The following is a 15,645-nucleotide window of genomic DNA, read 5'->3' as shown; positions in this document are numbered from 1 at the left end:
TGCCGGCGGTGGTGTAACTACCAGCAGGGCCTCCCAAGCCGGACAGGTCTCCATAGAGGATCCAGACAAAGTGTGTCTCACAACGTCCCGTCTAGTGTCCTGTCCTGTCCTATCCTATTCTGTTCTGTCCCATCCTATACACTCCCTTTCTTTCCTTTTTCTCCCTGTGATTGAGTGGCAGCAGACACAGTCCCCTAATGTGGACAGCGGAAGATCCTTGGAAACCAGGACAACGTTGATGCACCTAGGCCTTACTGCGAAAGGATGGATAGCGTTCTGTAGTCGTGGTGAAGACAAGCTATCTAAGGGGTAACGCCCTGAAATAAAACCTTGGCAGGTGTGCAGGCCATGAGGTGGCAGCCCCACCAGGACACTCGGGGCTGTGGGATGATAATCCGCACCACCAAAAAATACATATCACAGAAACTAAAAGGAGAAACAGCCGGATGGATCTTAAGGATATCTTTGGCCTGAAAAGGAAAACCCGTATTGGTTTTTGGAATGTAAGGACGTTGAAAGAGCCAGGGAGGCTAAGACAGGTCGAAAAAGAGATGGAGAGCTATCGACTCGATATATTAGGACTAAGTGAAATAAGGTGGCCAGAATCTGGGGAATTGCAAACACAAAATGGTGGAGTGTTGTTGTATGCAGGTCAGACAGTTGAGGACGCGATGCATAGGAATGGTGTAGGGCTCTTACCATCTAAAAGCAGCAAGAAGAGCTTACTGGAGTGGAAACCAGTCTCAGAACGGATAATAACCGCATGATTTAAAACAAATGTGCGATATGTCACTAATTCAATGCTATGCACCTACTGAAATAGCTAAAGGAGAATTAAAAGATGCATTTTATACAGAGCTTAACGGAGTCCTTAGACAAACAAATTCTAGGGACATAAAAATTTTAATGGGTGACTTGAACGCAAAAGTTGGTTCAGAAAATGAAGGGCTTGAACATATCATGGGCGTGCATGGCGTGGGGATTAGAAATGTAAATGGTGAACTGTTGATAAACACATGCGCTGAACATGACCTAGTCATTGGAGGCACATTGTTTCCACATCGTAACTGCCATAAGATAACATGGGTTTCTCCAGATCACGTTACTGAAAATCAAATAGACCACATAGTCATAAGCCGCAAGTTCCGACACACTTTGTTGGATGTCAGAAATAGAAGAGGAGCAGACGTTGGAAGTGACCACCACCTAGTTTTGGCGGAATTCAGACTGAAGATAGTGGCAAATAGAACCAAGTTCAATCACAGGTGCAAGAAAATAGATGTGGCAAGGTTAAAATAACAACAGCTCAAAGAAACATTTGCCCTTCAACTACAAAACAGATTCCAGGTCCTCTCTGAAGAAAACTTTATGGAAGTTTTGGCAAAAAATCAAAGACAGTTATTTAGATGTGGGAGACAAAATCTTAGGATTTAGGGCACATCAAAGGAAGAAATGGATCTCCGATGCTACACGGAATGAAATCAGCCACAGGAAAGAACTAAAACTTCAGTTAATTTTTTGTAAGACAAGAGCTCAAAGAGCGAAGCGCATAAAGAATACACGGAGGAGAACAAAAAAGTGAAAATATGGCTACGTCGAGATAGAAGGAAATGGATAGATGAGCAAGCAAAATTAGCAGAAGAGGCAGCAAGACAAGGAAATATGAAAGAGGTCTACAATATTACCAAACGGTTGTCAATGAAGAACTTCAGACATGAAGGACCAGTTAAGAACTAGGATGGGGTGATGCTTACAACTCAACAGGAACAGCTACAGAGATGGGAGGAGCACTTCAAGGAACTGTTAAATTGTGAAGACAACCAAGAGGAACAGGTAAGAGACGTTCCAGAGGAAGTCGAAGAGCACACTGGACTCGCATTCGGAAGGACGACGGTTCAATCCCGTCTCCGGCCATCCTGATTTAGGTTTTCCGTGATTTCCCTAAAATCGCTACAGGCAAATGTCGGGATGATTCCTTTGAAAGGGCACGGCCGATTTCCTTCCCCATCCTTCTCTCACTCGAGCTTGCGCTCCGTCTCTAATGACCTCGTTGTCGACGGGACGTTAAACAATCTCCTCCTCCTCCTCCTCCTCCTCCTCCTCCGAAGTCGAAGAAGATCATGATATAAATTTGCAGTGCCCCACAATGGACGAAATTAGGATTGCCTTGAAAACACTAAAAAATGCAAAGGCTCCAGGCCTAGACAACATAGCACCGGAACTCTTAAAAGCCGATGTTGAAAGTACTGTTAAAATGCTACATCCTTTGCTGAAGCATATTTGGCTTGAAGAGAAATCTCCAAAGGAGTGGAAAAATGGTTTGGTGGTAAAGCTCCCAAAAAAAGGGAAATTTGTCAGACTGCAACAACTGGCGTGGTATTACATTGTTGTCAGTGCCCAGTAAGGTCCTCACCAGAATTATTTTAAACAGAATTAGCTCAAAAGCTGACTGATATGCAGCATAAATTAAACTTGCTGAAAGTAGAAGCAGGGACTGCTGGCATCAGGATAAATACAGGCAAAACAAAGGAAATGAGAGTAAATGCAGGGAACATGGAGGTGCTACTGTTAATAGGTGAGCAGCGGGTGGAGACTGTCAACTCATTCCTGTATCTGGGTAGTATAGTGACGGAAGATGGCGGAGCTGGAGATGATGTAAAAAACCGCATTAAAAAGGCAAATGCTGCCTGCATACAATTGTATCCAATATGGAAAAATAGAAATATCACGTACAAAACAAAAATCCGTATTCTTAATACAAATTTGAAGGCTGTCCTTCTGTACGCCAGTGAAAGCTGGAAAATGGATAAAAATATAACATCCCAGTTACAAAGCTTCATAAATAGATGTCTTCGACGCACCATGTATATCTGGTGGCCAGAAAAAGTATTTAATGAGTAGCTCTGGCGAATAACAAACCAGATACCTATAGAAGACCAGATACGAGAGAGAAAGTGGGGTTGGTTGGGGCACACCTTGAGAAAACCAGATGGTGCCATCGAGAAAAAAGCATTGGAGTGGAATCCCCAGGGAACAAGGGAGACTAAGGGGCACATGGAAGAGGACAGTGGAAGGGGAAGCAAAAAGAGTTATCAAGACCTGGGCAGAATTGAGGGAAATGGCCAAAGACAGAGACAGATGGCGAGTTCTCCTGGATGCTCTATGCCCCTATAGGGGTCAAAGGAATTAAGTCAAGTAGGTCAAGGCTATGCTAACCAGTAGTGATCGTCTCGTGTACCCAATAGCACCCCACACCACATCGCTTGATGCTGCGCCCATGTGTCGGTACCACAGGAAGCCTGGGAGTATTCTTTATCTTTAGAACCTTCAGACGCAGGTCGGCTGAAGAATTGGGACGCATGTGGAATGACGACTTGATGCCACTCTTACAGTTAATGACGTTATGGGGGCGTCACTGTAGGCATACTTACCTCTGCTGCCGCATCAAAGAAAGCTGCCACAATCGTCTGAGTACTGAAGTTCCTCATGGTTCCAGACATCTTCCCACACTCTGTGTTTCTGTTCGTGTCACTGCCATTTTCTGACTCAAAGTCTACGATTCGGTTGTATAATCCTGCATGGCCGAACGAAGGATATGTCTTTCCTCTCGGGCGCTAGTCACGTAGGGCTGTTGAAGTCCTGCGTGTCATTGAGTATATCCCAAACTAATTCATCTAGCCGATATTCGCATGGCAGTAATGGGATCATGAGCAATGCAATATCGCGGAACGAAAAACCCCCACACATCCAGTAGGCCACAAACCACCCATTGTCAGATTTTGGATCATGCTGGTAGGCACAAGGCATTATACGATATCCTCAAAAATAATATTCAGATATGATTTCTGAATGACAAAATTTACAACGTAATCTCTCCTAATGCACAGAATTTAGACGGCGTTACTATTACACAACTTGTACAGTTGTACTGAAAACGTAATTATTTGGGTACCCAGCTTGTAGTATATTTCACTCCAGTTTGGCCCTTGTTGGGTTCCAAATGGATAGCGATACAATTGCTGCGGCTAGCAGTATATATTTCCTGACGCTTTTGTAGATTAGGCTACGAGACGTATACGTCACTGAACCAGGTCTCTTCCACCGCGTCATCATGGAGAGCGGCTCCGCGCTGACGCCCTGGACGTTGGCACGCAATGGGGAGTCAGCAGCGAGGGCGCGGCAGGTGGCCGCCTCCCTGGGCTGCCCCACACAGCCCCATGCCGCCATGGTCGACTGTCTGCGCGGTGTCGACGACCACAAGCTACTGCTCGCCGGGAACATCATTAAGGTTAGTCTTACACCTGAATGAGATTTTCATTCTGCAGCGGTGTGTGGTGTGAAACTCCCTGGAAGACTGCAACAGTGCGCCGGACCAAGACTTGGGACTCCGAAATATTGCCCTTCGCGGGCAAACTCTCCGCCGACTGAGCTACCCGTCCTCATAGCTCACTCCACCAGTACGGCATCTCCTACCTTCGAAAATTCACAGATGCTCTCCTGGGAATCTTGGAAGATTAGCATTCCTGGAAGAAAGGATATTCGGGGACATGGCTTAGCCACATCTCGGCTATGTTTTCAGTATGAACTCATGCGCTGAATCGTGCTTCGGTAACTCAGTCGGTAGTGCACTTGCCAGCAAATCGCAAATGTCCTGAGTTCGAGTCTCAGTCTGACACACAGTTTTAATGTGCTAGGAAGTTTCAGTCTTATTCTCGATGATATTCGCTGCAATAGCCCGAAGATTCTCCAGGTTTTGTAGTTAAATGGGGAATGAACAAGCGTTATCGAAAGTAGTTGACAGGGATTCCGCATATGTGGGCAAAATAACGACCTTTTTTTCATTAACACAAAGTGTGCCGTGTTTCCGACCCTGTTGTAGGTCGAGCACCAACTCCTTTTGGGCCTAATTTTATTTAACCTCATAACCATGTTTCAGTTGACTTTTTTTATATATACGGTACCTCACCGATAAAAAATTTTCGAACGGCCCTGACAATAACTACACACTTTTATTGAACAAGGAAACACATCGTGCAAAATTTTTTTTTTTTTTTTTTTTTTTTTTTTTTTGCTGCAGTCCAACGTCCAACACTTCTGTAAATTATTGACCTAGCTGTGAAGTTCACAGTATGTAAGTCAAGTGAAGTGACTGACTTGGACAAATTGTATTCTTCCCTTCCTCTCATTTCTATTGGCATACCGTCTGCATATTTTAGAACCATGTTTGAGATTATTGTCGTGCTGCAGAACAAACCTACGCCTCTTTCCAGATGTAACTTCGTTATTGATCAGTACCCTGTGATATCCTCCCTTCTTTGATGTTCCATTAATTCTCCCTAGATCACCGACTTCATTACCCTGAAAACATACCCACACCACGACCGACCCTCCACCATGCTTCACTGGTGTCTTCACACACTGACTCTTCAAACATTCTCCACGAAGTCGACGAACAAACATTCGAAGATGGCTTCCAAATACTTCCAAGTTAGGTTCGTCCATGAATAACACTTTGGACCACTGCTTTACGCTCCAGTTTCTGTGTTGCTGTGCCCATTACAATCGACTCACCTTACTTTGTTAGCGCAATAAACATTTTTGGTCGCACTTCACCATTTCATACCTTGTTCATGAAAATGGCATTGCACTATTGAGACAGAGATTGCAGCTCATCGCATTTTATTTACTTCCTAGCGAATTTCAGGTGCAGCACGAGTCCTCTGGCGTTTACTCTGTACAGATATGAGCTGATCTTCTCTGTATGATGGTACTAGGGGTGTTCCGGGTAGCGAAATACTTGATCATAAATTTATACAACATACTCTTCTGAAAACAGCTACAGTTGGATTACCACACAGAGTCAAGATCGCAATAATATTTGTTTATTTACCGGTGTCGGCTTGCGTAAAAGCAGTCTTCAGAATTTATGGACCCCTATGGCTGGTGCGGTGCCTCTTGGGTTGTCTCGTGAAACCACGATTGTACACTGGTGGTATCACGAGGCAAAAATTCTAAAGATGGCTTTTAGGTAAGCCGAAACCGGTAAATAAACAAATATTATTGCGATCTTTACTGCGGATTGCCGGCCAGGGTGGCCGAGCGGTTCTAGGCGCTACAGTCTGGAACCGCGAGACCGCTACGGTCGCAGGTTCGAATCCTGCCTCGGGCATGGATGTGTGTGATGTCCTTAGGTTAGTTAGGTTTAAGTAGTTCTAAGTCCTAGGGGACTGATGACCTCAGAAGTTATGTCCCATAGTGCTCAGAGCCATTTGAACCATTTTTACTGCGGATCCTAATTCAGCTAAAGATTTGCATTGGCTTGAATTATGGCGATACATACACTTCCGTAGGTTAGGCTACGCCAACTTTCGTTGCTATTTTCATACTAGGATAGCCGTCCTGATGCTGAGCTACAATTACAGCATGGTTTTCAGTTCCAGTCTTCTGTTTACATCGTATTATGAGGTAATATCGTATCAAACTGAAACCTCCTGGCAGATTAAAATTGTGTGAGTCGTTCTTGGGTAGTTCAGTTGCTATAGCACCTGCCCGCGAAAGGCAAAGGTCCTGAGTTCCAGTCTCGGTCTGGTACACAGTTTTAATCAGCTAGGAAGTTTCGTATCAGAGCACACTCCGCTGCAGAATGAAAATCTCATTCTTCGTATCAAACTGATCAGGTAAAGTACACACTGTAAGATACACACACTGCAGTGTAGACTAAAGCGACACAGATAGCTGAAAGAATGAGGCTTATTCGAATTAGGTAAAGACACGACATTGTTGCTGTGGATACTAATCAGCACCTTTCTACGCGAACAATCAATCAATCACAAAACAGAGGCGCTTAGCCTTTACAGGTTCGTACTTTTTTTACAAGAATACAGTAGAGTATTCAAAGGCAAATCACTGTTTTAACCACAAATCCGAAGTTGTAATAGGTGACAAAAAGCTTTTGACTTGAAGTGTAGATAAGAATAGATTCATCTTTTGCAACAATGTTTATTTCGTTTTTCACCAAAAACTGTTCAACTGTTCATACTAGGCATCATCAGCGATTTTCATTTTTCTGTTCTTTCCGTGTGTCCATTGTTTCTTCTGTAGGCACTAGACGCACACTGCTCAGGTTTCTAATTGACAGAAGGTCATGGTTACACATTTCGTTACACACAACATTTCCTTTTGCACATTGCACACAATCTCACTTTCTGGACGGTCGACACTACAGCAGGTGTAATAAGAAACTTGCACTTGTGCATGTAGCACTGCAGAAGAACCAATGGACACACGAAAAAATTGAAAACTAAAACTGAATTGAAAACAGTATAGATCACAATAAAATATTTATTGCCACTGGTTACCAGCTTCGGCCAAAAGTGAGTATCTTAAAACTGTGCTACACAATGATGACAAGCGTAGTGGTGAGTGGAGTAGGTATCATGGATCCACGTACGTCAGCTGCTCAAATCAACATTCGTGTATCCTCGGTACCTGTTTCGTTCACTGCCATCAGCTGCCATCACGATGTAACATGGTCTGAAGACGGTCGCATTTTGACGGAAAACTGTTACCATAGCCAATAAAATTTTTATTGCGGTCAAGATTGTTTTTAATTAAATTTTAAAATATTTAAAGAGGTCGCTGACATTCCCCACAAGCAACATTCTCAAAAATTACTGAAAAGAAAAAATTACTGATGATGCCGATTGCAGATAAGCTAAATACCAAATAAACAATGAATTTCAAAAGATGGATTTGTTCTTATGAACAGGACAAACATAACACAAGTAACAGTTGGGGATGATGCTGCAGATATTTGTAAAATCATGTTTCTACTTAACCACGGTCTATGATGCTCAGTGCACCGGACATACTCGCTCTGACAGAAATGTTCCAGGACAGGATTTTTTATTTCTGAGTTTTCAGAACTGTAAAGGTACAAATGCCTTTTTTAAGTTACCTAGTATGTGTGCGTCCTTGAAATGACCTTGACTATGTTTCTGCGCAAACTCACAAGGTGACAGATGTGCTTTGGAACACACTGTTTGGGCTCTTGGCGCATTACGGTGGCACAATGGATGTTGACTGTGAGCTAGGTGGCACAATGGATGTAAGCTATCAGTGAACAGAAGGTTCTGCATTAAGCTCAGGAAAATCCCTGGTCAACCATGGACAATAATTAAGCAATCACTGTGCGTGTGATATCAGAAGAACTTAATAGAATCATGTGGTGCCGGATCTATCATAAGATTTTACGAGAAGATGTAGGTAAATGGAAAGTAATGCAAAATTCGCCCCTCACACAATAACAGACGAACAGAAAGAGGAAAGACGAAGAATTTCTGCTGAATTACTGGATGGAGCCAGACGTGATTGCACATTTCTGTCAAACATTATTGCTGGGGATGGAAGCTGATGCTATCAGTATGATCCTCACACGAAGCGTCGAAGTTCTGAATGGCGGAGACTTGGGTCACCAGTCTCGAAAAAAGTCAGACAACAACCTTCGAGAATAAGAACAATGTTGATAGCTTTCTTTGATAGCAAAGGACTAGTTCACCATGAGTATGTTCTTCCAGGGCAACAATGAACCAAACTCTTTGCATCGAAGTCTTGAAACGTTTGCAACAAGCGATTCGACGTCGCCGCCCTGATTTGTGACATTCTCATGACTGGTTCTTGCTGCAGGACAATGCAAGACCCCATACTGCTTTATATATTACAGAGTGTCTGGCCAGACATTCTGTTATTGCTGTCCTATATCCACCCGTTCTCTCACCTTGCGATTTTTACTTGTTTCCGCGACTGAAAGGAAAGCTTAACCAAGATATGACAGACATCCAATGGGCTATGACAAATAAGCTTACAAGCATCGCGATTGAAAATTTCCCTGCTTGTTTCCAAGACCTCTAGAAACGCTGGGAACTTTGTATAGATAGCCAAGAGGGTTACTTCTATAGGGGATTGGATCATTACTTGGTAAGTGCAATTTTCTGTTTTTAAAGAAACCTGTCCTGGAACTTTTCTGACAAAGGGAGTATATGCTTCAAAATTATTTCAGTATCTCACAAACTTAATATCTTAACCTTTACGAGACAACGTGTAACAGCTGGCTGGACAAAATAATTCGACTCCGTCTTGCCGCTTGGTCGTAGAGGACTATTATTCATCAGTATAGCTTAAGTCTCGTAAACTATGCAATACTTCGATTTTCTAGAAATGGGGCGTACACCCTGTCGTACTGTTTCATCCCGTCGAGGAAGCTGCCACGCCTTCTTCATTTCTTCCCGGACCCTCGCCACTCTTGAAGCCTGCTGAAGTGGACTGGATGGTTGGCGTGAATGAAAATGAAGGAGGAATTTTTAGTGCAGGTATAGCATTGATTTAGACGGTCAATTGAAACATACCGTTCCAGTTCCTTTACATAAGACATACTAATTTAATAAGTCCATCGCAAATTCATCTATGGAATCCGGTACATACGTAAAAAGCTTGCATGTTCTTTCTGCCATCGTTGCAGCCGTGTTTTTTTAGCATGCACTAGGTAGTAACTCTGGCCTCACTCACTGAAGGATGAGAAACAGGAGGGTGTTAGTCGTTAGTGACACGACATTGTGCTCTATTGGAAGGGATGATCAGAGGAGATTCCCAGGCTACTACTTTCGAACATAGCGCGGGAACTACAGTGGTAGGTCAGGATTAAATTGCTGGACGTGCTAAAGCTAAGCGAAATTTGTAAAAGTTTGAATATGAAAATATCTGCCGATAGGGTGATATAGTTTTCGGGCTTTCATCATACTACGCACCCTCCAACTCAGAGTTGCAATATTAAAAGTTTTGGCTGGTTTCATTGTCTAGGGGCTGGAATAGGTAGCTGCTGCATTACAGGCCAAATACTGCTGAGTCTACAGTATATGATAAGAATACACACATGAATCGAATGGTCAAAGGTTTCTATCACTCGTCAACTGCGTATTATGAACGTAAAATATAAATTTATAAATGAAAGACTGCAATCAAATAAAATCTGCAGGTACTATCTTAACAACTCCAAATGATGAGTACGATAGTAAAAGTACTTGTGAGAATGCGGTATATTTCTGCAAAACACTTATTGGTGTCGATGGTCTAGCAATTAAATAAAATATAGATTGAATAACAGGGGAAGAATAGATTCCTACTGCACGTAATTAGTTATGAACAACAACATAGCTCGCGACATATTCACTTCAAAACGCACACTACGTCTTCATTGCAGAAGCTACAGAAATCACACAAGAGTACAGGTCGGCACTCCGAAATATTTCTATTCTCCGCGACCAGCACTCACTCCTGTGTCCCGAGCTGTACTGCCCGCTTCCAGAACTACCTCCCATCCAGTCTTTCCATTCACGAGCGCTTTGATCCGCTAGAGCGGTCGCGCCATATTTTCAAGCCAACGCACCCACACACATATTTATGCACATTCGAAATACTGGATTTACATTTAAATACTTGAAATTAAATAAATTTTCCTGCGGCTGGGCCATAAACATGCCCTAATACACATTAAATACATAAACAATTAAATAAACATATACCAAAAGAAATTGAACAACAGGTAGGCCAGCAGCCTAATGTGTCTGTGCTTTCTAAAACACAGTAACTATTTAACCAATTTCTTTATGAATAGTATATATCGGATATGAACAAAGTCATAGAGGAATAAATATATTTATAAGCACGCTGCTACCGTTTTTTCGGGTAACTGTGGAGTACTTAGGCCTGACACGATCGATAGTAATCGGCCACTTTGACCTCCAGTAACTCATGAACTATTCAAGTTACATGCCTGTAATTCATTCCAATTTAGGTTTACACTAATAGCTTTCTACAGACACGGCGATCGATGACATTGGATGAAGCGTTTATATTTTGGAAATTCGTTGCTCAGTGTTACTTGTATAATTTACCGTCAGATACTAAATCTTAAACTAATAAATATATGAAAAATCTGATTGCACTATCAGAATCGTCGTGCAAATAATGGTAATGTACATCTTTCTTTTTGAGGTATCATGATTCTTCTGGCTACAATTAATTTCTATACGAACTGTGAAATGTCTGCCATTAAGGTTTCACAAAGTCCGCCATCTTTGGCACTCCCGGCATAGACATCGTCTTCATCGACGCAAAGCACCGTCCTCGTCACAGCGGAATTCCCAGCCACGCGGCTGGAGCATGCGCTGGGGCTACCCCTCTTCCGGCTAACGTTAGCCACCACGTGTTTGCTGCCGGGCCCCGGCTTTGACGAGCGTCCTATGCGGCCGCCCTAATTCCGAACGTATAATATTTGCAGGGCGCCTCAACTCGCCCGTTACCTCACAAATTTCGCAGTAATATTTTTTGTTATCGCAGTAATGTTTGCCTCTGCCGCTAATTTGTTACTGCAGCGTTATCACCTTTACTGTTACTTATGCGTAAGCTGTTACTTTCTAGAAAATTGTGTAAATTTATCGAAGACGGGTCAGAGCGTATAATTAAAAAAAATAGCTCTAAGTACTATGGGACTTAACATCTGAGGTCATCACTCCGCTAGACTTAGAACTACTTAAACCTAACTAACCTAAGGACATCACGCACAACCATTCCCGACGCAGTATTCGAACCTGCGACCATAGCAGGCGCGTGGTTCCGTACTTAAGCGCCTAGAACCGCTCGGTCACAACGGCCGGCAAAAGCTATTGCTCACAAACCGATATAGTTGCGCTAAATACCGCCATGTTACACGCTGCAGTTCAGAGCGCTCTAGCGGCAGAGTATTGCAACTTGCTCCAGCGAAGCGAGGAAGTCGACCGAATATTCGCCGACGCGGTAGCCCAGCGTGTTCGGTTGGAGGGTTGACTGCCCTCTGTAATAAAGAAGAAACTGACTGACTGGATCAAAGACGAATTTGGACGGTTGTCATGGGATGTCCGCACCCAACAAATGCAACAAACAAAATGAGATAAAAAAATACGTATGATATGTAATACCTCAACCGATATTGAGAACAGAATGAAAAGTTCAGACGCCCTCGTAACATGGAGAAGCTCGAAAAACGTCTGGCGGATTAGTACTTTCTTCCGCCGACCCCTTCATTTCTCTTTCCTCAAAAACATAATGAAAAGCATGCAAACAAATTTAAGAGCAAAAACTACTACACATGGAATTCGGGGTTCACTTCGACACATACGTAAATCAGATGAATGAACAATTAGCATGGGTAATTTCGTGAGGTTTTAGAACAAAGAAATTTCTGTTGATCAGCTCTTATGTACTTGAAGAGTGTCTTTTCAAAGACGGCTACACTGAATGTTTTTCATTATGTTAAACCTGACACTCTAATTGACAAATATTTCATAATTTCTAATAATTTCATGGTATTCCACTTACATAAAATGTAAATTCTTGACTTCTTATCTTATCCTGAGTTCCCTCTCCGTGGGAAGCATGGAGTAGGGGCACGCCGCCCTCCAACACACGTTTGTTCTTAGGCACAGTGAAGAACAGATTCGCGCTCAGATTACCGAGACTATACAGTAGAAAAGAACGTAGAATTGAAAATTATGTCTAAGATGGTAACAACTTTTAATTGATTCCATTTAGTCAATAAATAGGACTAAGTGAAAAGGACGCTAGTCTTTTATAATTTTCTTAATACGTGTATTAACTTCATAGTGGTTTGACCTACTATAAGGAACAGTCCAATAAAAAGATGGAAAAAAAGTAAGTACACTTTATTATTTCAAAACTAATCAAGTGTATCCACTGTGAGACAAGACAGTCAGTTCCTGCATTGAAAAATGTGTGAAGTTGCCTATGGCCCACGCCTGGGTACAATCGTGGTCCCGTAGGTAACCACAAGCATTTTCTATGTACACACTGACCATCTGGTCTCACAACGGGATAAATGTATTAACAGATAAGGTAATTACTTTTTAAATGAACTGTTTACTTACTTTCTTAGCATGTCTAATTTTCATTTGACTACCCCTTGTATAATAGCGTTTATTATTGCTGTTTATATCTGTGACTTGTTGTTTAATGACGATGCATTCTCTTTCAGGGTTTTATGCGAACAGTTCAGTGTGGAAAGAGTTCGAAAATAATTTAAACACTTTGTTACCGATAACGATATTTTATGATACCGCACGAAATGCTGATCTCATTGGAGAAAAGATTCGTGAATTTTATTTTCCATCTGGAAGTCTCTCTCTCAAGGGTATGACTGAAGTGAGTATAAACTTGATATATAGTAGATAGTTGGACATTTTTCTTTTCGAATACACTTTCATAATGTAATAGCTTTTGATTAATACACTGCCGGAAAAGAAGTTCGTATAGCTTTTTGGAAGTCTCCAATTCACTTAAGATTAATTGTAGCAACAGTACATATGGATTAAATGAAATGGTTACATTTACAGATCAATAGCACAAGCGATTCTTTGGTACCACATGTCGATGCTTGCTGAAACACCCGTATTAATACGCCTCCACGAGCGGCAGTGTAGGCACCGACTCTGGCGTGCACTCGATCGTACAGTTGGCGAATACTGTCCTGGGATACGTATGCCACGCTTGTTAGACATGTTCACGTAGTTCTGTGAGAATATCGGGCAACAAGTCGCATGAGCAATTCTCGTCCCATCATATTCCGCACATGTTCGACTGGGGACAAGTCCGGAGGTCGTGCTAGCCAGGGAGGCTGCAGCACGTCTTGCAGAGCACGTTGAGTTTCAGGGTCAGTCTGAGTGCGAGCATTATCCTGTTGGAACATCACATCATCTTCCTGTTGCAGGAACAGGTAATAATAAAAATGGCTTGTGACGAGGGCCTCCCGTCGGGTAGACCGCTCGCCTGGTGCAAGTCTTTCGATTTGACGCCACTTCGGCGACTTGCGCGTCGGTGGGGATGAAATGATGTTGATTAGGGCAACACAACACCCTGTCCCTGAGCGGAGAAAATCTCCGACCAAGCCGGGAATCGAACCCGGGCCCTTATCATTGACAGTCTGTCCCGCTCACCACTCAGCTACCGAGGGCGGACGCAAGAACAGAAAAAGAATGGGTCCAACAACGTTCTACACATACCGAGTGCTGGTTAGTGTCCACTTGAGAAACACCAAATATTTATGGCACCGCAGACTATAAGGCATGGGGCTGGGGCCAGGGTGTCTTGAGTGAAAGCACTCTACGAGACAGCGCTCACCTAGTCTTGGTCGTACACGCAAACGACAGTCACTTGCGTTGAGACAGAATGTGCTTTCATCGTTGAAGACCACGGCGCGCCATTCCATCCTGCGGTTCGGGCAATACGTGGTGTAAGTTCACGAACCTCTTATCGACCCCTGTTTAAGAGTCAGGGTATTTTAACATCGGCCTCTAAAAATATATATTCCTTGCTGTCATTTCTTGTGAACAACGTTAGCTTATTCCAAAGAATAAACAGCTTTCACTCAGTTAATACTCGGCAGAAATCAAACCTGCATTTGGATCGGACTTCCTTAACTCTTGTGCAGAAAGATGTGCAATATACTGCTGCATCCATTTTCACTAAACTACCAATCGAATTCAAAACTCTTAGCAGTAATCCACCTGATTTCAAATCGAAACTGAAGAGTTTGCTCTCGGATCACTCCTATTCTGTCGAGGAGTTCCTCGAAATATTAAGCTGATTCCTGTTGTATTGTTGATTGCGTTTACTTAAACTTATGGATAGACTTCATTCGGGTTAATAAACATTTTATTTTAATGTGTTATTACTTTTATGTTGTAATTTCATGTACGTTCCATGACCTGGGAGATTTGCTCCTCAATCTGGTACTATGGAACTTGACGTGTAGATAAATAAATAAATAAAGCGATCCTCTGGCGGCAGCAGTCGAGCCGTGCACATCGATGCCGTGGCGTGAGTGCAAGACTGGCTAGAAGTGTCCGTGTCTGCAGTCCCACTGGTAATATAATAGCCGGTTCGCAACAGTTCGTGCCGACACGTATGGACTCACAAGCCCTCTTATTTGTGCTCTGGTAGCTGTATGATCTACCACTGCTGCTGTTACAATACGACGATCCTGGCGGGCGTCCAGAACCCCTTCTACAGGTGTGAGAACGTTTACGTGAAAACTGATACCGGCATCGTTATGCACAACTGACGCAGCACGTTCAGCTAGTGTGGCAACCCTCCGAAAGGACCATCCCGCCACTCAGAATGCCACGATTTGACCCCTTTCAAACTCGCTTGGTTGGATGTAGGAAGCACGACTGCGTCTCCATGGCATGGTTGCCTACTTGCTTCACACGTTTGCACCACGCTGAACCTTCTGGATGTGAGCATTCCGTATCAAAGGGTAGACACTTACGGCTCTCTTACAGCTATGACACAATGCTATCTGTTCGCCAGCGACGCTGAAATCATTATCAGTACATCTGCTATCCCCCAGGTGGCGTATGCCGTCATCGCTGTACTTTCCTTCTTTCCTGGTGTGTAGACAACATATAAGAATTGAACTGAATTGGATTTATTTGCCTGTAGGCAACTGTTGTGTTGTATAAGGCATCGTCATTTGTTACATAATTAAATTGTTGGTTACACAAATTATACTAAAGGTAGATACATAATTCTACAGAT

At 42.9% G+C, this 15,645-nt stretch overlaps 1 protein-coding gene across 1 annotated transcript in view; it reads left to right on the top strand.

Moving 5' to 3' along the window:
* The window catches only part of LOC124788898 (juvenile hormone esterase-like), a 124,523-nt gene that overhangs the window by 91,683 nt on the left and 17,195 nt on the right, over nt 1-15,645 (top strand). Inside the window, exons 5-7 of the mRNA XM_047256180.1 lie at nt 4,092-4,288; nt 9,215-9,368; nt 13,085-13,251. Of these exons, the coding sequence (XP_047112136.1) occupies nt 4,092-4,288; nt 9,215-9,368; nt 13,085-13,251 (518 nt within the window). The remainder of the gene's footprint in view (nt 1-4,091; nt 4,289-9,214; nt 9,369-13,084; nt 13,252-15,645) is intronic.

Source organism: Schistocerca piceifrons, chromosome 3 (assembly GCF_021461385.2).
Source record: "Schistocerca piceifrons isolate TAMUIC-IGC-003096 chromosome 3, iqSchPice1.1, whole genome shotgun sequence".
Taxonomy (NCBI): Eukaryota; Metazoa; Arthropoda; class Insecta; order Orthoptera; family Acrididae; genus Schistocerca; species Schistocerca piceifrons.
Note: the sequence above shows the minus strand (reverse complement) of the source record. Positions and strands in the feature narration are given on the sequence as shown.